Source organism: Giraffa tippelskirchi, chromosome 5 (assembly GCF_054371585.1).
Source record: "Giraffa tippelskirchi isolate mGirTip1 chromosome 5, T2T-mGirTip1v1.2.pri, whole genome shotgun sequence".
NCBI lineage: Eukaryota > Metazoa > Chordata > Mammalia > Artiodactyla > Giraffidae > Giraffa > Giraffa tippelskirchi.
The window spans coordinates 93,359,678-93,386,000 of NC_137279.1; the positions used below are offsets into that span (position 1 = coordinate 93,359,678).

Genomic DNA, 26,323 nt, shown 5'->3' on the forward strand with positions numbered 1-26,323 from the left:
ACGTGAAGAACATGATGCACAATCCCTGCTCCTTCCTCTCTTCTCTGATTCCCCTCATCCAAGAAAACAGCCAAGACACGAGACAGCAGTTGAAGTTTATTCTTGGGAAGAACAAAGTCCCCCCACTCCAACCCCCTGTAACAGTCCAGGAAGGTTCCCCCAGGGAGCCCTGCCTGACCGCATGGTCATCTCACTCTTCTGAATCCCAGGTTCCACCAACCCCCATTATGATGCCGCTACTTGGGTGAGAGGCTCCTCCAAATACTGCACCAAAGCCTGGGCCTGTGGGAAAAGGAGGAGAATCCAGTCCCACAAGGCCTGCCACTCGAGGGATCTTAAATTCAGGTCTACTCCTACTGCTGAGCCCCCAGCCCCCAGCTGCTGCCTGTGAGCCCACCCCAGACACTGACTGGGTGACATGAGAAAGACCCTGGGAAGACGGTGGGGATGGGAGTGGATACAGTGATGGAGCATGAAGGCTGAGCCCAGGGTTGTACAGGAAAGGGCACATACACACCTTGGCCTTGAGCATTCCGAAGCCAACGGTCTCCTTGGCATACATGCACAGTAGAAGGTTGGCCACTCTGGTGATGGCTACACGGCCCTCCTGGTGGGGGTGATATCAGGGGATGTGATATCTGCTTGCACCCTTCGCCCCTTCTTTCCCCAAGGGCTCCTCTTGAGATGGCCTGTATCTATCTTCCTTTCATGTCCCAGGCAGGGCAGAAGCTTCCGCTGGGGGACTTTAGCCATAGCCCTGAACCTGAAGTCCTGAGCCCATTCCAGCCTCAGCACAGTTACCTACTAACCAAGTTACCCGAGAAAACTCCATCTCCCAGAAGCTTGGTCTCTTTCTGTAATCCCTACCTCACTCCAGTTGGTGAGGATGCTAATACACAGGAAGGAGTCCAGTGTCTACAAAGGGCTGTCCGGATGGGTGATGTTATTATTATGGTTTCACCCCCAACGACACTGTAAGGGGAGAACACAGCCCAACTTATAGTTCTCCTCGTTTCCCACGGTAATATTTTTCAAACCGTAGGTTAGCCCCAGGGCTAACTAGCCCCAGATCAATTAAGAAGGTTAATCAGCATTAAGAGAAATAAAGTGTATTGCATACACCAAAGGAAGTACTATTTCATGAAACTTTTGTTTTACTAGATTCTGACTGAAAATATATTTCTTATGGCTGGGTTGTGGTCAAAACATTTGAAAGCTATTGCCCTTATGGCACCAGTTCTAGGCTAGGGACCCTAGGAATCATCAGTTGAATTTGCATCTGTGGTTAAGGAGGGAGTGAGGAAGAGGTAGGTGGCTGAGTTGCAGTGGAAATCCTTCCAGGAGAATTCACTCCTGGGGCCTTTTCAATTTGGTTCAGCAAATTTTCACTAAGTATCCACCACGTGCTTGGAACCAGGTGTTGTACCCTCTGCCTCTCTGACATCATCTACCAACCTCTCCCATTCTCATGCTACTCTAGCTACTTCAACCTTGTTATCCCTGACCAGGCATCATTCTGCCTCAGGGCCTTTGCATTTACTGTTCTATCAGAAATGTTCTTAACCCAGACAGCCACATGGCTTACCAGCTTCCTTCAGATGGATCTTTGATGAGGTGTCACCTTTTCAGCGACATTGTCCCTGATACACACATTCTCTCTATCTTACTTCCTTGCTTTTTCTTGATAGAATTTTCTTCTAATTTTTACATTATTTTATTTTATTTTTTTGGTAACATCACATGGCTTGCAGGATCTTTGTTCCCTGACCAGGGGTCAAACCCGGGGGCCCCTGCAGTGAAAGCACTGAGTCCCAACCATGGGATCACCAGGGAAGTCCTCCCCTAGCATTTTCAACACCTAACATACTACTTTTTAAACTTACATAGATATGTTACAAAACATATTCATAAACTTATTTTACAATAAGTTCATATGTTAAGACTGTAAGCTTCATTAAGGTGGCAGTTTTTGTCTGTCCTGTTTCCTACTTTTCCCCTAGCCCTGAGAACATTGCAGGGACCTAAAAATATGTTGACTGGACAGATAAAGATGTATGAGCCAGTTTCTGTTTCCAAGAAGTTCACAGTCTAATGGCCACTTCCCCTTTCTGGATTTCATGACCTTTCTCTGTAAAGTGAATGGACGGCAGGGTCCAGAGACTCTGCTATGCTTCTGGGTCTGTTAATCGCAGATGACAACACTTTGTGTCTGCATATTGCTATACAGTTTATATTCACCCTCTCCTTTGATTACAATACCCTGCGTGCATGGTGTGGTGGAGGGGATTATTGTTTTCACCTTGGAGGTGTGGTCAGAAAGCTCAAAAAGGTTAAGTCACTTACCCAACGTTTCACCAATGCTAAAACCAGAACCCCAGCCAGACCTCGGTTCCAGGACTCCTTTCTCATCAATACATAGGGTCCTGCCTATCATAAATGCTGCTGCAGACCAACACTTAATACTATCTTCCAGACATCCTGTCCGGGGCCCTCCAACCATCCAGGATGGGGTCCAGGTTGCCCTTTGGGATCCCCTTAGGGTCAGAGGAATGGATCCCTTCTTCATACCATGCAGTCCATGAGGATGAATTTGAGATTGTCTTCATTAAACGCTTGGTTTCCATTCCGGTCGTAGGCCGCCCAGATGTTACTGGCGATGGCCGCGGTGACCCGGGCGTCTGTATCCCCATAGCCGGAGTAGGCCAACAGAGATCCCTCGTTATTCAGCAGCCTGGTGAAGAATCAGGAGGGATATCAACGTGCTCAAGAGGGAGTCAAACTCCTCGCTACTCATCCCAACTCCCGCCACTGGGGCTGAGTATGTCCTGGAACATGCCCAGAGCACCCAGCACGTCGGTTTCCTTTTCAAGAGGGGCTCTCCGTCAGATTCACCTAGTTGCTGTCCCCTCTGCCACCTCCTCCCTTCCCAGAGAGCCTTCCCCAGCCCTCCCTCGGAGAGTCACGCGCTGCCCCACGCCAGTGCTCGCCACCCGGTTTCTCGGTCCACACTCACAGGGTGCTCTGAACACCTCCAGTGTTGGCCTGGCTTAGCACCTGGGTCAAAGCCTTGGGACGCAGCATGCCTGAGGCTCCTAACCTTGGGTTTTTGCACCCAGAACCCCGAGTTTCCTATCGCTGTCCTCCGCCAGTCGCTTTCCGTAGTCCAGCTGCCCTGCTCTGGAACGCCCTGGGAATTGTAGTTTCCGGGCCTGATTTTGTGGTTCCGACTCAACCCTGCCCCACAGCGGTGAACTCTGGGAATTGTAGTTCTCCGCGGCTTCGCGAGGCACCCTGGGAACTATAGTTCGCCTTTCCAGTGCGACCACGCGGTTATGCGGGAAAAGAGCGGGAGTGAAAGGACAGTGGCAGTATTGGAAGGACATTTAATCCCCTCGAGCAGAGGAAAGTCATATCCGCATGACAAGTCACGATTCAGTAATTAAAAAAAAGTAAGATCCCTATATTTGTCAGGTACACCTTTGGTTACTTTTCAAAGCAGTTTTCTACATTATACAGTTAGGTTAGATGAGGCGAGAGATACTATTGAGGAAACCAAGGTTCAGAAAGGCCGCGCAGGCAAAATTCAGGTCTCTGGAACTGTACTTTGTAGACTTCGTGCAAGCCACTACTCGCAGGGGAATAAAGTCAGTCCTAGAGACGAGGTTTTAGGTGGACATCCAGAAGTAAGAAAATTCAACCTCAAAGTCGGGATAGGTCTCAGGCCTGGAAAGGATTTGGGCTTCCGGAGAAAGGCCGGTTATCACAGGGAACGGAGATAAAGCGGCGACACAGAAAGTCCTTTGTCCCGAAGCTGGAGTTACCCGCGGAGGGGCGGGGGCGGCTTTGGGCCCAGGGGGCACCTCGGCTCGGCTCCAGCGGGCTGCGTTGGGCTGTGGTCTCTCGCGGGGAGTTCGGCCCCCGCCCCGCAGCGATGGACACGCCCCGCCCCCGCCCCGAACCTCTCCGGGGGCTGCAGCCCGGCCCGGCGTCGGACCCCGGGCTCGGCCTTGGGCGGACCCCGCTGCAGTGGCCCCCCCAGTCCGCCCGGGGCGCTGTGGCCGTGGCGGGTCCGGAGGGGGCGGTGAAGCCTTGGGGAGGGGAGGGGACAGGGGAGTGTTGGAGGCGCCGGAGCCGAGCCCGGCCGGCCGGGCGGGCGGGCGGGGAGGAGGAGGAGGAGCCGGGGCGGGCTGGCGGGCGGCCGGGTGGCGGCGGTGGCATGGCGGAGCCGAGCGGGGCCGAGACGAGGCCCCCCATTCGGGTCACCGTCAAGACCCCCAAGGACAAGGAGGAAATTGTGATCAGCGACCGAGCCTCGGTCAAAGAGGTAGTACGGGTGGCGGGGGTGGGGGTGAGCGCGGAGGAGGGGTCTGCGAAGAGGCGGGTGGCTCTGAGACTGTCGGGCGTGCGGGAGGGCCGGGGAGTGGAGGGCGGGGGCCCAGCAGGCACTCGGAGGAGCGGGAGGGAAGGGCAAGCGGGTAGGGGGCATCCTGCGAGGGTGATCTGGGGGAGCGTGGCGCGTGTTGGGGAAGGGAGGCCGGGGTTTGCCTTGTGGCCTGAGCTGGGGGCGTGGTGGAGAGTGGGAAGAGGACACCTTGCACTGGGAAGCGGGGAGGACCCTAGGTTTGAGGGGAGTGTTCGCCCCGGTTACTGGTCGAGATTCGAGGCGCAGAGGCAGAGTGGGGGCCGGGCCAGGTGCTGAACCCGGAGAGCGGTCGGCGGGGCGCAGGTTGGGGGGAACTCAGAGGACACCCAGAATTCTGACGCCTGGTCTGTAGGGGGAGGATTTCCCTCTGTCCGGATCTTTCTTACTCTTCCAAATTAAAGTGGATACATTTGATTCTCAGCCCCTCTGGGATTTACACAGTGTGCAGTAGGTGCTTAGTAAAATGTGTTGAATGAGTGAATGAGGGAATATTGCTTGTGTTCACCACCCCGCTGTGGCTGCTTCAGAATTTCACAGAGGCGGGGCTTAAGATAGGCGTCTGATTGGAAGGGAAGCTGCCTTTGCTTAGCAAGTGCACCCTCTACTTAGCGTGTATGTTTGATTTGCTTGGGTTGATGGGGGGCGGGGACGGTGTGTGTGATAGGTTTGGGGAGTCTAACCCTCCCCAGCCAGCCTTTATTGCCATCATTGCCTGTCCCCCCGACCTTATAAAATGACCACATTCCATAATTTAAATAATTTTTGCCTGCAAAGCTGAATTTGCAATCAGCTCTAGTTGAGAGCTTCCCCCACCACCACCCCCAGCCTCCGCCATCCCGCACCATGGGTTTAGTTAAGAGGAGCCTGGGCTTTGATGTCAAGACCTGAGTTCCAGTTTGCCCAGGGCAAGTTATCTAACTGCTCTAATCCTCAGTTTTCTGGTCTCTGAAATGGAGGTAATAATTAACATGTATAGTTAATGCTGTTATAAATAACTGGGACTTATTTGTTGTAGTTGTTACAAGAAAACTAGGAATAAAGAGAGGAAAGAGACTTGAAGTCTGAGGAGGGAAGGCTGAAGGGAGACAGGGTTGGGCCAAGGAGTTTCCATGAGAGAACTGCCCAGGTAGTACCCTCAGAGGGAACTTGGGACTGAAGAGGGAATGGCAGATAGAAGCAGGGCTTGGGAGGGTGAGAGACCCTGGAGTGTTGCTGAGAGGAGCCTCTTACTGGTCCAGCTCCCTTGGATAAGAAAGGAGCTGCTTAATTTCAGCTGGAAGGATGGAGTCAAGACTGCTGAAAGGACTTCCCATGACTAGAGGTGGGAGCAAGGGAATGCAGAAGCTTTGAAGGAGAGGCAGGGTCCCTGGTTGGTGGAGCCCAGGCAGCCTCCACAGTGACCTTTGCCTCTTGATCACAGTTTAAAGAGGAAATCTCCCGGAGATTTAAGGCACAGCAGGATCAGCTGGTCCTGATCTTCGCAGGCAAGATCCTCAAGGATGGGGACACACTGAACCAGCATGGGATCAAGGATGGGCTCACTGTTCATCTGGTCATCAAGACCCCTCAGAAGTAAGTTCAGGAGAGGAGCAGGTCCAGCTTCAGATTGGGCTTTCTTTGTTTTTCCCCATCTGACACTTTCTCACCCATTATTCAATCATACGTCTGTGGAAGGTCTGTGGAATACCAAGACCCAGGAAGGTGGCTTTTCAATGGGCTGCCAGAAGGCCCTGTGATCGGACCTGCAGGGCCAGGGAACCTGACTTACCTTGCCCTAAATGACCTGGAGATAAAGGATACTGGCTCCTTTCTCCCTCTGTCCGATTTCCTGACTGCCCCCGGCATCACCCTGCCCCAGCCTCAGGGTTACCTCGGAGGTGGCTTGGTTTAGGGCTGTAGCTGCACAGCACACATAGAAATCATGGTCTTCCCTTTTGTGTCCACTTCAATGAGGATTTTTCTTTCTTTCTCAGGGTTCAAGATCCAGCTACTGCCACTGCTTCTTCCCCTTCCACCCCAGACCCAGCCTCAGCCCCCTCCACCACCCCTGCTTCACCTGCCACGTCTGCCCAGCCCTCCACTTCTGGAAGTGCCACTTCAGATACAGGCAGTGGAAGCCGAAGGAGCAGTGGAGGGGGTACCTCCCCAGGGACAGGGGAGGGACCTCCCAGTGCCACTGCATCCATACTCTGTAAGCCTTTAGGGAGGAAGGCACCACACTGTTATAGTCTGTAGAGTGGGAGAGAGGCCAAGAAAAGGGGAATATTGATCCCGCTCCTGATCTGATGGGGATTGGGGCCCCTGAACATAGTGTTCCAGACACTGGTGCTTGAGCCAAGTGGGGAGGAAACCAATCTGCGAGGGCTTCCCAGAAGAGGGGAGCATGGTGAAATGTTAAGAGTGAAGGGAGAAATGGGGCTGGGGATGTGGAAAACCCTGGGAGAGGGTATTGGAGTTTGGGAAAAAGGTAGGCCCAACAGTAGCCAGTTGGAGAATATTTATTTGCTCATTCAGGAGGCCATCACTGATTGCCCTCTCTGTGTTCAGTACCGTGCCTGCCTGTCAGCCTCGGCCATCAAAGAGGTCTCAGTCTAGTAGGCTCCCATCTCTTTGCCAGCAACAGATCAGGGCTGGGGCTGTGGAAACGATTGGGAAAAGGAGATGTGAGAAGCAGAGGGGGCCCATCCTGGTGACTTGATTTCAGTGGCTCTGGCCAGGTAGAAGCGTCTTGAGACAAACTGTGGCCCTGCTCCCCTCCCCCACAGCTGGCTTTGGGGGCATCCTGGGCTTGGGCAGCCTGGGCTTGGGCTCTGCCAACTTCATGGAGCTGCAGCAGCAGATGCAGAGGCAGCTGATGTCCAATCCTGAGATGCTGTCACAGATCATGGAGAACCCCCTGGTCCAGGACATGATGTCTAACCCCGACCTGATGCGCCACATGATCATGGCCAACCCCCAGATGCAGCAGCTGATGGAGCGGAACCCCGAGATCAGTCACATGCTCAACAACCCTGAGCTCATGAGGCAGGTAGGTCTGAGAGAAGGTTGAGGGGGCGTGGAGGACCCCGGGCACCCAGCTGTGCCCTGTCTTGCTTTTTCCTACCTTGTCCTACCTTGATTTGTTCATTCATTCATTCAACAGCCATGTTTTGAGCACTGGGGGTACAGTGATGAAAAGACATAGGCCTAGCTCTCCAGGAACTACTTCTTTTTATTTTTTTTAGATTTGTTTTATTTATGTATTTATTTTTGGCTGTGCTGGGTCTTTGTTGCTGCATGGGCTTTCTCTGGTTGTTGCGAGTGGGGGCTACTCTTTGTTGTGGTCTTCTCATTGTGGTGGCTTCTCTTGTTGCAGAGCACGGGCTCTAGGGTACACGGGCTTCAGTAGTTGCAGCTCGTGGGCTTGGTAGTTGCTGCTCTTGGGCTCTAGAGCTCAGGCTCAGTAGTAGTGGTGCAGAGGCTTAGTTGCTCCATGGCATGTGGGATATTCCCAGACCAGGGATCAAACCTGTGTCCCCTCCGTTGGCAGGCAGATTCTTAACCGCTGGACCACCAGGGAAGCCCCCCAGGAACTTCTGGTCTCAAAGGGAAGTAAGACAAGTAAGAAGGCATTTATAGTACAGCATGGATAGTACTACCATAGAGATGGTCATGGGATCCCTTAGGAGCACACAGAAGGGCTCCTGACCCTACCCGGAGGCTCAGAGGGGGCCATAAGGAAAGTGTTGCCCAAGCAGAGACCCAAAAGAGGAAGAAAGAACCAGAGGAAAAAAAAGAGAAGAGTATTCAGGGCTAAGGGACAGCAAGCACAAAGGCCTGGGAATGAAAAATAGGACTGGAAACCTTTGTGGCTGGGCAGGGCCAGGTGGATAAGGGAGGGTTAGGTGGGTAAGGAAGACCCAGGCAAGAGGGTTTGGTGTTGGTCTTCGGGAGCTCCATCTTGTGGCCACCCACTAGGGGATGAGGGTAGATGATCTTAGCAGAACTGTGGACACTAGTGCTAGACTCACCAGAAGGTAAGTCCCAGAAGGGCAAGAATTTGCATATGTTTTGTTCACTGCCTAGAACAGTGCCTGGTGTATAGTTACCGCTCAATAAGTACTTAGTAAATGAATGACTTGTGGAATAAGAGATCAGAGGCTTATCATAGACATAAAAGTGTCCTGGAAGAGGCATCTATGGAGCAGATTTAGGAAGAAGGACAGGGAAAGCTTTCCAGTGGATGGGAACAAGAAGCCGCTATGCTCATTTTCTCTGTTATGTGCTGGTGTCCCCTCGTTATTGAGAGTGAGACATTGGCTCTTAAGAGAAAGCCCTCATCCTATTTCTCAAGATTCAGTGAGGCTAAAGACCTGTAGTGAGATCCAGAAGGTGTTGGTAGCATTGTCCCAGCTTGAATCCTTTCCTCCCACCGGTTTGTGGTCATTTATCAGAAGCCGTAATCTAGTCTTGGTCAGACAAACCAACCTGGCCTTGAACCCTGTCTCCACTGCTAACTGACTGTGGGTCCTAGGCAATGAGTCTCTGAACCTATTTTCTTATCTGCTAAATAGGGACAGAAATACATACTTGGGATAGTTATCATGGGGATTAAGTGACTTGAATTCTGTAAATTACTTAGCTCAGTGCCTATATGTAGTAACTGTTCAATGTATGTTAATTTTCTTTTTTGATTTCTCTCCTTTCTCATGTCCTTTCTTTCTTTCTTTCTTTTTTTTTTAGTATCTATTTAGTTTATTTATTTGGCTGTGCTGGGTCTTCATGCAGGATCTTTAGTTGTGGCTTGGGCATCTAGCTCCCTGACTAGAGGTCGAACCCAGAGCCCCCCAAATTGGGAGCTTGGAGTCTTAGCCACTGGACCACGAGGAAGTCCCTCTCATGTCCTTTCTTATTTAACTTCCTTGTGTTCCCTGATACTTCTGCAGATCCCCTGTACCTGAGGGAGGAAAGCTGCTGCCCTCACCCATCCGGGATCATTGTACCCCCCAAAATCAACCAGAATACCCACAGAGAGGCAGGGTTGGAGCCAAGATGACAATAGAGAAAGGAAATCCAGTTCACCCTCCTCCCAGCCACTCTGGGTCAGTTCCTGGCCCCTGGACCCTAGTCCTGGTCCCCCTCTTCAAGGCCCACTCTTTTCAAGCTTGGTGACCCCCTGGTTCCAGAGCCATTCTCTCTCTTTCCCTTTTCCGCCAGACAATGGAGCTTGCTCGAAATCCAGCCATGATGCAGGAGATGATGCGGAACCAGGACCGGGCTCTAAGCAACCTGGAGAGCATCCCTGGAGGGTATAATGCCCTCCGCCGCATGTACACGGACATCCAGGAGCCCATGTTTAGTGCTGCCAGGGAGCAGGTGGGGCCAGGGGCTGGGCTGTGGGAGGGCAGTCTGAGCTCGGGATCACCCACCCCAGACCCAGGCAAGCCTGAGGTGCTATCTGCTCCTCTTTCCTTTCCTAGTGCCCTGAAGGTAGGCCTTGGCTTGAAGGTGGTTTTCACGGACCATAGCCAGGGATGGTCCATCTCGGCATGGGACTGAAACACTAGGGCAGAAGATAGCAGAGGTCCCTAGGGAGTGGGGGCAGTGTAGTATCCAAGGGCTTTGACATTGTTCTGACAGACTTCTTGCGCCAAGGGCTCAAAGGTTGTGGGGCAGGCGTGAGGTCAAAGAGCCCACCCTTCCACAGTGTGTCTCAAGTGTGGTCCACAGACCACCTGCATCAGAAGCACCTGGGGTGCTTGTTAGTCATGAGATTCCTGATTCCTACCTTTGAGATACTTACTGAATCAATCTCTAGAATTAAGCCTTGGGAATATGTGCTTTCAAAAATGCTTTGTGAATTTCTTCCAAATATGCAAAAAATATAGCATTCTCTCATATTGAAGTTTAATTTACACTAAATATATTATGCATTTACCTGTTTCAAAACTCAGAAGTTACACAAAGTAAACAAAAGGATATTTAAAAAGTGTGGAAAGGTATACAAGCTTAATAAAAGTATACAAAAGGGATCCTTCTATTTCCATCTCCCAGCCCTCTCTTTTCTACCCCGGAGTTAATGAATGTTTTTAGTATCTTGTGTGTTTTCCTAGATATATTTAACATTAGCAAATAAGATATTACACATAGAATTGCAGCTTTCACATACCCCTTCCCCATCTCATACCTCTCTTTCCCTCTTCGGAGCTAACTACCACCCTGAAGTTGGTGTTTGTCATTTTGATTCTTTTATTACCTATGTATGTATCTATAAATAATCTGTGGCATCATTTTGCATATTTTTTCAACCTTATAGAAGTGGTATGCTGCTTGTGTAATTTTAGACTTGCTTTTTAAAAACATCCAAAGATGTCTCATTTGAAGAATAATATAGCTGCAGAAAGGTGCACATATCCTAAGTGTTCAGCTTGATGGATTTTCACAAACTGAACAGCCTGCTCCCACAACCAGCACACAGGTAGGAGAGTGGGACCTCACATTACTTTTTCCTTGTGGAAAGGAAAAAGCACCATGTCCTGAGCAGTCCATGCTGTCCCAACAGATTTCTTGTTCATGGCATCACTAGTAATAGTGTTATTCGCTCAGTCATGTCTGACTCTTTGCAACCCCATGGACTGTAACCTGCCAGGGTCCTCTGTCCATGGGATTCTCCAGGCAAGAATACTGGAGTGGGTTGCCATTCCCTTCTCCAGAGGATCTTCCAGACCCAGGGATCAAACCCAGGTCTCCTGTGCTGCAGGCAGATTCTTTAGTGTGCACCTTGCTGGCTCTGTCCCTATAATGATGCCATGTTGTCTTAATTAAGCCTGGGCATCAGGTAGAGTGACTCTCCCCTCCCCACTGCAGCTTATTCTTCACTATCATCTTGATGATTATTGGCATTGCCCTTTCAACTTTTAGAAAGTGCTTTTAGGAATTGCAAGAAAGTGCTTATGAAGATTACCTGTGGGTTTTTAGTTTATTTAAGTTTTATTTTACTTAAGTATTTAATTTAAAATGTATATCAAAGTAATGCATATACCTGGTTAAAAAAAATTCAAGTAGTTGAGCAAGCAAGGCTTATAACAAGCCCTCAGCTAATTCTGATGTACTTTAAGGTGTGAGAACCACTGGCTCAGCTAAAAGAACACAGTGTTTGGCAACAACAAGCCTGCATTCAAATACCTGTTCCACCATTCTTTAGTGGTTGTGATCTTAAGTGAGTTGCTTAAGCCTCCCTGAGTCTTCTGCTGCCTCATTTTCAAAATGGAGACAATGTATTATAGCATAGTCCTCAATCATTTTGGTCTCTGGATCCCTTTATTTATTAAAAAAAATATTGTTTTTGCCTTACTGCAGAGCATGTGGGATCTTAGTTCCCTCACCAGGGATCAAATCTGCACCGCTTGCAGTGGAAGCATGGAGACCTAACCACTGGATTACTAGGGAGTTCCACTCTGGACCCCTTTATATAGTTAGGACCCCAAAGAGGTTTTGTTTTTGTGGGTTGGGTCTATTGATATTCACCGAATCTGAAATTAAAACTGAGAATTTAAAGAAATATTTATGAACTCATTTAAAAATAACAATAAAGCCATTGCACATTAACATAACCAGCATGCTCTTTTAAAAAATAACTTTATTTCCCAAAACAAAACTTTAGAGGAAAGAATGGCTTTGTTTGACATTTTTGCAGATCTCTTGAATGTCTGGCTTATGTAGCTGGGTTCTCAGATCAGATCTGCTTCTGCATTCAGTCCATTGCATTGTCACATGTTATGTAGCCTTTGGAAAACTCCCCTGAATACTTATGAGAGAATGAGAGTGAAAAAGGCAAATAATGTCTTAGGGTTATAAAAATTGTTTTTAAACCTTGCAGAGGTCCTAGGACCACACTTTGAGAACTGGTGTATTAGAGGGATATTATAAGGATTAGAATGAATGGGTCAGGCACATAGTAGGTGCTCAATAAATGGCAGTCGTTATCGCTTTTGGGAGTTCCGGCAAAAAGATTCAGGCCTTAGGGTGTACGGGGAAGAGCAAAGCAGGACCCAGAACTAGGTGGGGTTGGGTGCTAGGCAAGTTACCAGAACAGGAAATCTGCAGTGATGACAAAGACTGAAACTGTGGTACATGATCCCTGGCCTGCAAACCCTATTATCTGAACAGGCATCTGGTAGGGCAAAGGAACCACAGCTCAGAGCAGGAGCTGGTCCCCTGTTTGAATAAACAGGAAAGGTAACTGGATATGAAACTCCCTGGTGCGGTGGGGCTGAGGCTGCTCAGGTACCTCCTGCATGGGTAAGGCCTGCCTGGGAACAGGAGAGGGAGGCTGAGCAAGGGGAGGAGGCCTGGGCTCCCTCAGCCATCACATGCCTCAGACAGAGCTCTTTCCTGGCTATCAGCGGGTCCAGAGGGAGGAGGTTCAGGTGCAGGTTCGGGTGCCACCTTGGGCAGCCCATCATGTGGTGGGGTGCAGACCCTGAGATGATCCTGGGTACCATCCTAGGGGGCCTGGTGCTAAGGGGGACTGTTTAGCTGAAGCAGCCAGTCTAAGAAGATAGGGATGGAGAGGAGAAAGAAGAGATGACATGGAGGAAGCAACAGAGGAGGAGAAGACCTAGGGAAGGGTGCTCAGCCAGAGGTGTTCCCCTCTAAGGGGCTCCACTGTGATGTGCCTGGATGGACAGAATGCCACATGGGGGATCTGGGGGTGAGGAAGAAGGTTCAGTGGAGTTAGACTTGGACCGAGATGGCTGGAAAAGGGAGAGCTGAAGGCAAATAGGGGTTGGAGTAGAGTCAGCTCCCATCAAGCCAATAATTACCTATTGAGCACCTACTAGTGTTAGGGGCCAGGAGTGCAAAGGTGAATCTGACATTGTCTCTGCCCCTTAAGAGCTAAGGAAAACAAGTATCTCGCTGCATAGTAGGAAAGGTGTGTGCAAAGTACTATAGAGCACAGAGATTAGAAACCAAATATTTAGAGCCACCAAGGGAGATGGGGATGTTTCCGGTTATCTGAGGAGTTCAGTTTCCCAGTCATTAGCATCAGCCAACTCCCACCTTGCAGGGTGAGGGTGAAGTTGCCCATTGTGAGGCCAGAAATTGACATGAGGACCTCCACAGTTTTAGATCTCTCTCCCTTTCCTGGGGACGGGGAGGCTATTAGGTGAGAGGAATAAAAGGGCCTAGCCCTTCTCCCTGATTTGTTTCAGTCCTTAACCCAAAACCTTTCCCTCCTCCCAGTTTGGCAACAACCCCTTCTCTTCCCTGGCCGGGAACTCCGACAGCTCATCCTCCCAGCCTCTGCGGACTGAGAATCGAGAGCCCCTCCCTAACCCCTGGAGCCCCTCGCCCCCCACCTCCCAGGCCCCCGGGTCCGGTGGGGAGGGCACCGGAGGATCGGGGACCAGCCAGGTGCACCCGACAGTCTCCAATCCCTTTGGGATCAATGCGGCTAGCCTGGGGTCAGGTATGTCCTAGGGTGGAAGGAGCTGAGTGGGGTCACCAGGGCAGTCCCTCTGCCCAGGACTGAAGGGGGTTCACACTGCTCCAGAATATTGAAGACAGAGGTGAGACTGTATTGAAGCCACAGATAGGGCTCTGTGGCCTGGAGTAGTGGCTTCACCCCTCAGAGGGTGAGGCTTGGTTCTAGCCCTGTCCCAATGTCTTCAAGAGCAACCTGGGTAAAGGCTCATGAATAAACCAGGCCCCACTTTCTAAGCTCTTTCAACTCTGCTGGTACTATCCAGTGTAAATGGGTCAGACTGGGGATGGGGGTGTGTGAGAGGAATGAGGGACAGGTAGATGTGAGGCTGGGCGAGAGGGATGCACAGAGCTACCTTGTACAGAAGTGTAGGTTATGCACTGCACAACCCTGGGAGATGCCCCATTTATCAAGACTATGACTATAAATGGTCCTAGGGATGTCTGGTAGATGCCATTATTTCTCTGTTCTCTGGGGAATATCTTGGTCGGGAAAGTCCCTTCCCCTCTATATGCTTATTTCATAAATAAGGGACTTGAACCTGATCCATGGTTTCAGAATTGTACTTCTGAGTTTTGAGGGGTCTGGACCATCGCCAGGATGAGGGAAGACCACATGGGAAAGGCTCCAGGCCTTCTGCCCCAGCTCCAACCAGACCATTGACATACTTGGTTTCCTAGTGAGATTTAGTTTGAGGAAAGGGTCTCTGCTGCTAGGACAAGTTTGAAAACCATTGATCTGGGTCATCTTTAGTCAAATCCTTTCCATCTCTAACATTATCTGACCTGTGGCAGGAACAGAGGGATAGGAATCAGACCCAGTTTGTAACCGGCTTGACCATAGCAGAGCAGATGGTGAAGGAGCCAGGCCAAAGCAGGGCAAGATGACCTCAGGGTCAAGAGAGACTTGGACCCACTCCCCAGTACTTGGGTGCCCACTTTACTGTTGCCTTTCTGAGTTTTGTAACCACTCAGTGCCTGAAGTAAGGTAGATTGAAGTGAGGCATCTGGTTTCCATTTGGACCCCTTTTCTCTTGTTTTGTTTGTTTTTTTTCCTTCCTATCCTAGGGATGTTCAACAGCCCGGAAATGCAGGCCCTCCTCCAGCAGATCTCTGAGAACCCCCAGCTGATGCAGAACGTGATCTCAGCCCCCTACATGCGCAGCATGATGCAAACGCTTGCCCAGAACCCCGACTTTGCTGCTCAGGTATGGAACTAGCATGAGCGGGAGTGTGCTGGGGGCTGTGACTTGTGATGATCAAAATGCTTCAGAGCGAGACTGCCTAGGTTTCTGTATTGAGCTCTGCCACTTCCTAGCTGCATGAGCCAGGCAAGTTATTTATCCCGTTTCCTCATCGGTAAAATGGTAATAACAATAGTACCTGCCTCAGAGTTGTGAGGGTTAAGTGAGTTAATAACATAAAGTGCTTAGCACATGGCCTGGCACAGAGTAAGCCCTGTGTACTCAGAAATGTTCGCTATTATCATCCTCATCAGACTGGCTTCTGACTCTTGTCCTTGTCCAGAGTGTAGTTCCAGTTCCTCTCACTGTCCCACCTAGGACTTCAGGATACTCTGAGATCCTTGGAAAAGCTGGCCCGGTTTCCTACGGTGGTGGGGTGCTGAGGGAGATGAAGCGGTGGGGGCATTGTGAGGGTGGGTAGGCCCAGGCCTCCCCCTGCTACCTTCACCCTGGCAGATGATGGTGAATGTGCCGCTCTTTGCGGGGAACCCCCAGCTGCAGGAGCAGCTCCGCCTGCAGCTCCCGGTCTTCCTGCAGCAGGTAAGTGAGGAGCCTAGATGGGTGGAGGTTGAGGGCCACCCGGGTAGACCCAGAGGCCCAGTGGGTGGAGTTTAAGGGAGGGGCCGCACTTGGCTCTGGACTCAGGGTCTAGGCCACCTCCTATCTCCTGCTACCTCCTGTTGCCTTTCCATGTTGTTTCCCACCAGATGCAGAACCCAGAGTCACTCTCCATTCTCACCAATCCCCGAGCCATGCAGGCGCTGCTGCAGATCCAGCAGGGACTGCAGACCTTGCAGACCGAAGCCCCGGGGCTGGTACCCAGGTGAGGGGCGGGGGCAAGTGGGCAACAGGGATCTGGCTCCTCCTCCCCCTCAAGCCCTTTTCCTGCTGCTCTCAGCAGCCCTTATGTCCCTGAGGAACTGTTTTCCTCTTTCTTCCAACTGCTTTTCGTGCTGGATCTCACATTCCCATCCTTTTCTCAGAGGCCATCTCCCACCTCTTGGTCTCTCCTGCCTGCAGCCTTGGCTCTTTTGGGATGGCCCGGACCCCAGCATCCTCGGCAGGCAGCAACGCCGGGTCTGCGCCCGAGGCGCCCACCTCCTCACCAGCCCTCCCAGTCACGTCATCTCCAGCAGGGGCCTCCAGCGCTCAGCAGCAGCTCATGCAACAGATGATCCAGCTTTTGGCTGGAAGCGGAAGTTCACAGGTACACAGGGCAGCGGGACGGGTGCTAGGACCCTGCAGTACTAAGGGTGTCAGTCAAATGGAAATAGCAGGCTTTGGAGTCAGCCAGACCTGGCTTTAGTTCCTGGTCTGCTACTTTCTAGCCTTAGGTAAGTAACTGATCTTCCGTAAGTTTAGTTTCCACAGCTGTGACATGGAGATGAACATAGTAATAGCACTTACTGGGTCAGCTGAGTACTGGTCTATGTGCCTTGTATGTAAGAGCTCACTTCCTTTATTCTTCACAGCAGCCTTGCAAGGAAGCTATTCTTACTCTTTCTGTGTTACAAAAGGGGGAAACTAAATCCCAGAGAGGTTAAGTGGCTTTCTCAGAGTCACATAGAGAGTAAGTAATGAAGCTAAAATTCAAACCGAGGCATATTGGCTCCAGAATTTACACTTTAACCACTGTGTTTTACTACTTCTGCTGTATCAGAGGACTCTTTTGATAATTAAAGCAGCCTCTGTCTGGGACTTCCCTGGCAGTCCAGTGGTTTAAGGCTCCACATTTCCACTGCAGGGGGCACGGGTTCTATCCCTGGTCAGGGAACTAAGGTCCCATATGCTATGTGGTACGGCCAAAACAAAAATAAAAATAAATAAAGCAGCCTCTGTCTATGAGACTGGAGAAGAGGATTCTGGAAGGAGAGGTGACCAGAGCCCTGGGCTACAAAGTCTAGGCCTGGGGCTTGAGGGCAGAGCAGGGGATTACCTCAGGTAAGCCCCTTAACCTTTCTCTGACCTCTGTGACATCTGGGGAAAGCCTTTCAACAGAAATGGAAGTGTGCCCAGCTCTGTGCAAGGCACTGAGAGGGCTGGATGAAGCGCTCTCCAAGGCCCAGTCCAGCTTAAATTGTGTGGGTGGATCATGATGAAAAGATCACAGAGTGGGGAAGGGCTCCTGTACTGCGGGTTGGGGGCTCCGATTGCTGGGCTCTTTCCAACCCTGAGTCTTCTGTTCGTGATCTAGGCTATGGCTTCCTGAACATCCCTTGGGGAAAACATTTCCAGGAGATGTGTTTTGGAGTGTCAAAAATGAAAAGCCTCCTCTTTTGTAAATAACTGTGTTTGTTGATGGGTTAAACACAATTAAACAGGTTCGTGTTTTCCGGGGCCCCTGCTCTGATCTTTAATGTGGCTGTGTGTGTGACAGTTGCCAGGAGCGGGTTTGGAGGCGGTATTACTGACCACAGAACATTTGGCTTTTGGACTGCCTGTTAACATCTCCAGAGTGCTGATGGAAAGCAGTTAGGAATATTGGCTGATCTAGACCTATTTGTTACTTTGAAATTTTAAGAAAGATGCCCCCCTGCCTTATGATGACACAGCTGTTTAGTGATTTGGGACACCGGCTCCTCTGGCCTCTGTTTGGTGGTCATCGACCCCTGCCCCATTGGTTGACTCTGAGAAGGACTTCGTCTCTCCATCATAAACCCTCAGAATCAGCTAGGCCCTCTGGGGTTGGTCCTGAGCCCACTTCACAAGGCTTGTCCCCTCCAGGTGCAGACGCCAGAAGTGAGATTTCAGCAGCAGCTGGAGCAGCTCAACTCCATGGGCTTCATCAATCGTGAAGCCAACCTGCAGGCTCTGATTGCCACAGGAGGGGACATCAACGCAGCTATCGAGAGACTCCTGGGCTCTCAGCTCTCCTAATCCCTCAGCCTGGGCCTCTTGCGTCTCCCTTCCCTTGATGCCAGCGTTTGGTTCCTCTGTCAGCCTGACCCTCTGCAGCTTGTCATCCCTTCTGTTCTTCTCCCTTGTCCTCTCCAGACAGCAGGGTGACTTTAGAGGGGTGGGCCCCACCCTGTGGCTCTGAGAATTCCAATTTTACTTCACTTCTTGTAGAACCTTCTCTCTTGGTCCTGCCTGCTTGAGCAGAGCTATTTAAACAATTTTCAGTTTTTGTTGATTGGCCCCACCTCCTTACCCCACAACCATCTTTTGCAGCCTTCACACTTCTCAGTGGCAGTGCAGAGTTGAAGGAGGAACCCATTCTCTGCTTTATTAGAACAGGGTTTTCTGTCTCTACCAATGGGATTTTTCTTGTCTTATGTTTACTTTTGGTAACTCTTCCTCCTCTCTTTCCCCTCATCCCCTCCCACCTCCAGCCTACCCAGTGCTAGACTTCCATCCTCTGAAGGAGGGGCAGGTGAAGCAGGCTGTGATTTTCCTCCTCACCCCTTGTTCTAATCACTTTCATGGGGTCTGCTGGGACTCCCAGTGGAAGGCAGATGCTTGTTCCCCCTGTCTGAAGGGAGACATGAGACGCAGCCCCCTGGAGCAGGAGTTAACAAGCCCTGGACCAGCTCAATCGGGATGAGGGAATGAGACTTTCTGGAGGAAGGGAATGGGGGACACAGCCTGAGCAGAGGACTTGGAAGTTGGAATTGACAGGGAATGGAAACACTAATAGTTCTTTTACTCCACAGAGTCCAGGCTTTGGCCTGGCAAAGGAGACTTAGAGATGTAATGAAATTTGAGTTAAAGATAAGGGTTCAGTGAAGCTAAACAGTATGGCTCACAAGGGATTATATTGGTTCCATTTTCTCAAACACACATGCTTCTATACATTCACACACATTGCCATGAACCCAGGACCTGCCCGCATCTCCAGGTACCAGTGATTTAAGCCCCGCTCAGAAGACATGAAGAGGACTGGGGTCTGTCCCAGCAGTGGGGGTGTGTGTGGGTGGGTGGGTGCATGAATGCATGCATGCACACATGTGCATGTGAGTTGAGTGGGAGGATGGATACCTTATTGATTTCTGGTTTAGACAGAAATAGGCAGAAGGGCCTGTCTAGGTCAGGAATATATACACCCTGAAGAGCTAGGTCTCCTAGGCCTCTGGATACTGGGTAGTGTGGGTACCCCTTCTGAAGCTGTTAGGGCTGTGACCGGCACCCTTAATTACCCCTCCCCTCATTGCTTTCGGGGGAATAGTGGGGGAGGAGTCTTTCTCTCTAGAACCCCTGGCTGCTCCTGCCCTTGAGTTTTCACTGTTTCCCTCCAGGCCAGAAAGTTCTATATGAGGAAGGAAAGGAGAGGGCAGCAATGATGACTTTGATCTGGAATTGGACTTTACTCTAGTGGAGCACAGAGGAGGCTCAAATCACCTCCTCTCTCTGCTCCTTAGCCCAGCTGCTTGGAGGACCCATTACTGAGAATATGGAGGCAAGAGGCACTGAATTTTCTCCCAAGTGGGAAATGGTCCCAAGCAATCCAGAGAGGATGTCTGTGTGGCTTTCCCTCCCTACCTCTCCCAACTCCCACACTGGCCTTTGTAAATAAATGATATGGTCTTTGTTGTGAGGGTGTCTTGGTGTTTGTTTCCTGGGGGAGAGGAGGCTGGCTGAAGACACTTGGTTTTAGAGGGCTTTTGTAAAGCTGCATCTAGACCAGTGGTTAAGAATCTGCCTTACAATGCAGAGGAAGTGGGTTCCATCCCTGGTTGGGGAACTAAGATCCTACATGCTGCAGGCAACTAAGCCCACGTGCTCCACAACTACTGAAGCCTGCTCGTTCTAGAGCTGAAGCGCCACAGCAAAAGATCCCCAGATGACAAAAGGAAAATCCCACATGCTGCAACTAAGACCTAACACAACCAAATAAAATATTTTAAAGAAAGTGTTCAGAATCATTGAAGGTAAAGGGATAACTGATCAAGCAGCTGTCTGTAATCTGTGGTTTAGGAATGGAAAGGATTGTTCTCTTGGATTCCTCATTGCCAGACCATAAGTTATCAGATCCCACCCCACCCACCACTCCCATAAGTCAGGGCTGGGAGAGGAATGTTTGAAAAGTGCTAGGAATATGGCTAAGTCCTTGCTTCCATGCTCTGATCTTTTGGCAAGACTCTCCTCTCCTTACCCCAGGTAAAAAGGTCAAAACAAACCCTTACATCCAGATTTTATGTAAGTGGAGTTTAGCAGTTATTAATTAGTCTTAAGCTCTGAGGCTAAAAACTAGCTCTACGACTGCTGCTGCTGCTAAGTCTCTTCAGTTGTGTCTTACTCTGTGACCCTATGGATGGTAGCCCACCAGGCTCCGCTGTCCATGGGGATTCTCCAGGCAAGAATACTGAAGTGAGTTGCCATGCCCTCCTCCAGGGTATCTTCCCGACCAAGGGATCGAACCCACGTCTCCATGTCTCCTGCCTTGGGAAGTGGATTTTTTACTGCTAGTGCCACCTGGAAATCCCTGCTCTACAACTAATTAGTGTGAGCCTAACGAAGTCTTCATATGTCTACAGTTTTATCTTTTGTATAGTGAGGTTATGGGCTAGAGTTCTGTAATATCTGGAATAAAGTGAGGGGGAGGTTCCACTTCTAATAATGGTAGGCTGGATGTTTCAGACCAGCCCTCTAAAATTTTAAACATGAAAAGTATCAAAAATCAAAGGACTAACAAAGGTTGACTGGGAATCCAGAGAGAAAAGAAGACTCCAGGGCTGCCTTTGCCCAGGGGGCTTTTCCAATTGGGAAAAGGTTTCCGAGAGGCTGAGCTATGCTTTTGAGGGCCTTGAAGGATGAGATCTAAAGGAAGAAAAAAATCAGAATCTGGGGTAGCTAAATATAGGGATGCTGGTAAAGATCGAGCTGGACTAGGAATCCCTAAGGATGAATCAGAAGGAAACCAGTTGTATTCTGCAGCCCGGTGTCCCACCATTCTGGGTGGTCAGAAACTCTCTTCTTGAACTTGGAATAAGATGATCCATATGTGTAGCATCTCCAAATGCTTGGGAGAAGCAAGCAGAAATCTCAAGGAACTTAACACCAATCTGGACCTCAAAAGTATTGTAATTAATAATTTTTCAAATATAACATCAACCACAATGAGAATTAGTCAAGAGCCTGAAGAAAGCAAACCTGAAATGACACCCTTAAAAGGAAATGAGAGACAACAAACAGACAATTCCATGTACTGGAGTTATGCAGAAATAAATGTATAACAGTTAAGATAAAAGCAAGGCTTGGAAATTTCAGCAGAGACCTGAAACTGCACAAACAGACATAGCACAATTGGAAAAGGACCAAATAGAAATTTTAGCTAGAAAAATAAAATAAATGAAATTAAGATCTCAATAGATGGGTTTAACTGCAGGCTAGACATAGCTGAGGAGAGAATTGGTAGATTATAGAAACAGAATGAAACTTGAAAAATAGGGATGGAAAATACAGAAGAGACAGGAAGTTGGGCTAAACTATGTTTAATTGGAGTCCAAGGAGAGGAGAGAAATGGAAAAAAGCAATCTGAAGAAATAATGTCAGAATTATCTACAATTGATGAAAGCCATCAATTCACGATTCAGGAAACCCAATGACTTAAACTCTGCAAAAAGGGAAAAGCAAATATCCCAAAGAAACTAAGGATTAAAGATGGTTTATCCTCAAAGGGACAACAGACAACTGCTTACATCTCAACTGCAAAACTGGAAGGCAGAAGAGTGAAATGCCATCTTCCCTATGTTTAAAGAAGGTAGGAGCCCAGAGAAAACATCTTTCAAAAAATGAAAATAAAACAAAGATATTTTCAGACAAACGGAAAACAGTCCACCACCAGCAGTCTCATACTAAGGGAAATTCCGAAGAGTAATAATCTTTAGTCATAATAAAAAGGAAAAAAAAGAATAAAAGGAAAAAACACCTATAATGATGGGTGCATGCTAAAGGGACACAAGAGCCAACTGAAAGAGCTCCCGATGGCCAAAGCTAGAACAATTTAAGCAACAAAATAAATAAGTATAAAATAAATGCTCTTGAATCTGTACTGATACAAATAAATAATTGAATAAATAAATGAGTGAGAAGACACAAACCTGTGTAGAAAAATTACAAAGAATGTATGTGAATGTTCTGTCCTCAAGGAGAGGAACAGAATACCCATTCCTCACTTGCGGGCTGCACATGCCTACCTAACAGAGTACAATGTGGAAAGGGGTGGGGTGGGAGCATTAGAGTTGGGGAACACTACCTCAGTCACGTGATCAAGGTCAATGATAAAGCATGTTGATAGTATGTACTCTTGAGATGATGTGAGGAAAGCTACATTTTACCTCTGTTCTCTTCCTCCTCCATACTTATAACCTTAGTCTAATCATGAGAAAAACAAACACGTTCCAACTGGGGGACATTCTACAAAATACCTATCCAGTACTCCTGAAAACTGTCAAGGTCATCAAAAACAAGGAAAGGCTGAAAAATTGTTACAGCCAAGAGGAGCCTTAGGAGAAACAATTAAATGTAATGCCGTAATGTTTCAGGATAGGATCCTGGAACAGTAAAAGGATATTAAGTAAAACAAATAAATCTGAATAAAGTATAGACTTTAAGTTAATAATAATGTGTCAGTAGTGGTTCATTAATTATAAAAATATACTATACTAATGTAAGATGACAATAATAGGGGAAACCAGGTGTGGGTATATAGGAACTCTTCTTCTGTCTTTACAATCATTCTGTAAATCTAAAATTAGTCAAACTGAAAAGTTTAAATAAGACAAAGCCAGAGAAAATAGAATATACAAAATAGAAATTCCACATAATATGGCAGATTTAAACTTTAATATAAAAGTAATTTTATTAAATGTAAATGGATTAAATGCTTCAATTAAAAGTCAAAGTTTGGGACTGGTGGTCCAGTGGTTGGGAATCCACCTTGCAATGCACGAGACTCAGGTTTATCCCTGGTTCAGGAACTAATATCCTGAATGCTAGTTGCTGACTAGGCATTAAGTTGTGTCCAACTGTTGTGCCACCCCATGGACTGTAGACCGCCAGGCTTCTCTGTCCATGGGATTTTCCAGGCAAGAATACTGAAGTAGGTTGCCATTTCCTTCTCCAGGGGATCTTCCCAACCCAGATATCAAACCCATGCCTCCTGCTTGGCAGGCGAATTTTTTACCACCCAGCCAACAGGGAAGACCATCCTGAATGCTATGTAGTGGCTAAGTCTGCACAGCTTAAAAAAAAGAACTCAAAGATTGTCAGGTTGGATCAATAAAATAAAAATCTAACTACAAGGCCCTGAAGATCTTGCGAATGTATGCTCTGATGTGAGCCTGCAGGACAGCCCAATCTACATCCTACCCTACATCTACCGGGGACCCGGAGGCTGAGTCCAGAAGGCCCCGGGGCCCACTGGTGGTCTCCTCTGCAGGGAGGGGAGGCACTGAGCCTGCCCTGACGCTGAGCAGGGGTCAAGACACCCCAAGGGCACTCACAGAGCCCATGATGGGTAGCTCCCAAACCACCTGCTTTGTGAGGAGGAGCAACCTTTCATCCCCAGAGACCTTGCCACCACCTGGGTCATAGCCTTCTTTGCAGAGTGATGCGGGAGGAGAGACAAGGCCCAGCCTCAAAGAGAAGCTGGCGTCCAAGAGAAGACAGGTAAAGGTCTGGTTTTAATCACTCACCCTTATTTTTCTTTATTTCTTTTTTTAAATAATTTTATCTATTTATTGGCTGTGCTGGGTCTTTGCTGCTGTGCAAGCTTTTTTCTAGTTGTGGTGAGTTGGGGCTATTATTTGTTGTGATGTGTAGGCTTCTCAGTGCGGTGACTTCTCTTGCTGTGGAACACAGGTTTCAGTAGTTGTGGCATGTGGGTTCACGCATGGGCTTAGTTGCTCTGCGGTATGTGGAAGCCTCCAGGACCAGGGATCGAACCAGTATCTCCTGCATTGGCAGGCAGATTCTTTACCGCTGAGCCACCGGGGAAGCCCAATCATTCACCTTTAAATGAAACATTCTGAATTCCTCAGTGGGTGGAGCTGGGGGTAAGGGAAACAATCTAACTGTGTCCTGACCATAAGACATTTACTGAACATAAGAAAATAGAAAAATTCAGAGTAACAGTTTGGAAAAAGATAAACTGTATCAACACAAACCAGAAGAAAATTAGGGTAGCCATATTAATAATAAACTAGCTAGAATTTCAGGCAGAAAGTAACACTTAAGAGATAAGAGTTAATTCATAATGATAAAAGGTAACATTCACCAGACAAATATATAACCATCTTAAATATTAATATTTATGCATCTAATGCTGCTGCTGCTGTCGCTTCAGTCGTGTCTGACTCTGTGCAACCCCATAGACGGCAGCCCACCAGGCTCCTCCGTTCCCGGGATTCTCCTGGCAAGAACACTGGAGTGGGTTGCCATTTCCTTCTCCAATGCGTGAAAGTGAAAAGTGAAAAGTGAAAGTGAAGTCGCTCAGTCGTGTCTGACTCTTCGCGACCCCATGGACTGTAGCCTACCAGGCTCCTCCGTCCATGGGATGTTCCAGGCAAGAGTACTGGAGTGGGTTGCCAGTGCCTTCTCCTAATACATGGCCTTAATATATAAAAAGAAAAAAATTGAGAGCACTACAAAGAGAATCAGAAAAACTCCCAATCACAGATTTCAATATAACTATTTCTATAATTGATACAACAGGCAGGAAAAAAGTATCAATGTTAATTAACTCTAAGATACAAATTTTTTCACATTTTGATATCTGATAGGAAGAGTTTTTTGGTTTGTTGTTTGTTTTAATCCGTTGGTATCCTGGTATTGAGTTATAGTTTAATTGGTAGCATTTTTTAAAACTGATAACATTTTAAAGCTTTTTGATAGTAAGTAAATTAATTAACAGTGTGTTATATGTTGGACTGTGTCTCTCAAAAAGTCATGTGTTAAAATTGTAACCCTCAGTACCTCAGAATGTGACTGTACTTGGAAAGCAGTGAGGGGGAGAGGGGGTCATTGCAGGTGAAATTGATTAAGATGAGGTCATACCCGGAGTAGGGCTTCCTCGGTGGCTCAGCAGTAAGGAATTGCCTGCAATGCAGGAGATGCAGGAGACTCTGGTTCAGTCCCTGGGTCAGGAAGACCCCCTGGAGGAGGAGCCAAAGTCGGACACAACTGAGCGACTAAGCACAGCACATACTGATACTAAAAATTACCAACAAACCATCAGATGCCAGGGGAGAGGTATGGAACATACTCTTCCTCCAGCTTTCCAAAGAACAAATACTGCCAGCACCTTGGTCTCATATGTCTATCCTCAAGAACTGTGAGACAATAAATTTCTATTGTTAGAGCCCTCTGTTTTGTGGTACTTTTTTAAGGCAACCCTAGGAAAAAAAAAAAAATACTGGGTGCATCTTATTTTCAATGAAAAGCAATCCATATAATACTACATCCAATAAACTATAAAATACACATGTATATATATATATATTTTCAAGCATACATGGAACATCTAGAAACACTGAATATAGGCTAGGAAATATAGCAATTTTCAATGAATTTTACAGGATAGAAATAATACAAAATATCAAGACTTCCCTGGTGGTCCAGTGGTTATGAGTCTGGGGTGTGGGTTCGATCCCTGGTTGGAGAACTAAGATCCCACCTGCTACTCTGCCAAAAAATTATAAAATGATAATACAAAGTACAATCTCTAATCTTAATACAGTTTTCTAGAACTCAAGATTTTTGGAAATAATGAAATATACTTCTAATTAAATCATCGGTCAAGAAAGGCATAACAATGTGAATTATTATAAAATATTTAAAAACTAAATAATGACAAAAAATTACCTGTAAAAACTGATGGGATGGGCTTTCCTGATGGCTCTGTGGTAAAAAATTCTGCCTGCCAATGCAGGAGACACCAGTTTGATCCCTGATCTGGGAAAATCCCACATGCCTCAGAGCCACTAAGCCTGTGGACTGCAACTATTGAGCCTGCGCTCTAGAGCTTGCAAGTTGCAGCTACTGAGCCCACACCCCAAAACTACTAAAGCCTGCACATTCTAGGACCGTCAAGCCACAACTAATGAGCCCCCATGCAATAACTACTGAAGCCCACATGCCTCAAGCCCCTGCTCCGCAACAAGAGAAGTTATCGCAGTGAGACTGAGCACCATAACTGCAGAGTAGTGCATGTGCAGCAAGGAAGACTCAGTGCAAACAAAAACAAATAAAC

At 48.3% G+C, this 26,323-nt stretch overlaps 2 protein-coding genes across 7 annotated transcripts; one reads left to right on the plus strand and one right to left on the minus strand.

Moving 5' to 3' along the window:
* Window positions 1–76: 76 nt before the first annotated feature.
* LAMTOR2 (late endosomal/lysosomal adaptor, MAPK and MTOR activator 2) lies at window positions 77–3,179 on the minus strand. 2 transcript variants are annotated; one of them, XM_081494483.1, is made up of 4 exons: window positions 3,014–3,179; window positions 2,569–2,731; window positions 518–607; window positions 77–282 (listed from the first exon to the last, which is right to left on the minus strand). In XM_081494483.1, the coding sequence occupies exons 1-4, from the start codon at window positions 3,079–3,081 to the stop codon at window positions 226–228; spliced, it is 378 nt and encodes a 125-aa protein (XP_081350609.1). In that variant the 5' UTR covers window positions 3,082–3,179; the 3' UTR covers window positions 77–225. The 2 variants fall into 2 exon arrangements, with proteins under 2 accessions (XP_081350609.1, XP_081350610.1); XM_081494484.1 differs by lacking the exon at window positions 518–607.
* Window positions 3,180–3,275: 96 nt separating this feature from the next.
* Window positions 3,276–19,666, plus strand: UBQLN4 (ubiquilin 4). 5 transcript variants are annotated; one of them, XR_014054931.1, is made up of 12 exons: window positions 4,174–4,324; window positions 5,844–5,995; window positions 6,397–6,614; window positions 7,189–7,451; window positions 9,620–9,778; window positions 13,649–13,874; window positions 14,957–15,096; window positions 15,589–15,672; window positions 15,840–15,955; window positions 16,153–16,339; window positions 17,327–17,453; window positions 17,857–19,666. XR_014054931.1 is itself a non-coding variant. In XM_081494286.1 (11 exons), the coding sequence occupies exons 1-11, from the start codon at window positions 4,217–4,219 to the stop codon at window positions 18,007–18,009; spliced, it is 1,806 nt and encodes a 601-aa protein (XP_081350412.1). In that variant the 5' UTR covers window positions 4,174–4,216; the 3' UTR covers window positions 18,010–19,666. The 5 variants fall into 5 exon arrangements, 4 of the variants coding, with proteins under 4 accessions (XP_081350415.1, XP_081350412.1, XP_081350413.1 ...); XM_081494286.1 differs by lacking the exon at window positions 17,327–17,453; XM_081494287.1 differs by lacking the exon at window positions 17,327–17,453 and having other exon boundaries at window positions 6,397–6,560.
* Window positions 19,667–26,323: the final 6,657 nt, after the last annotated feature.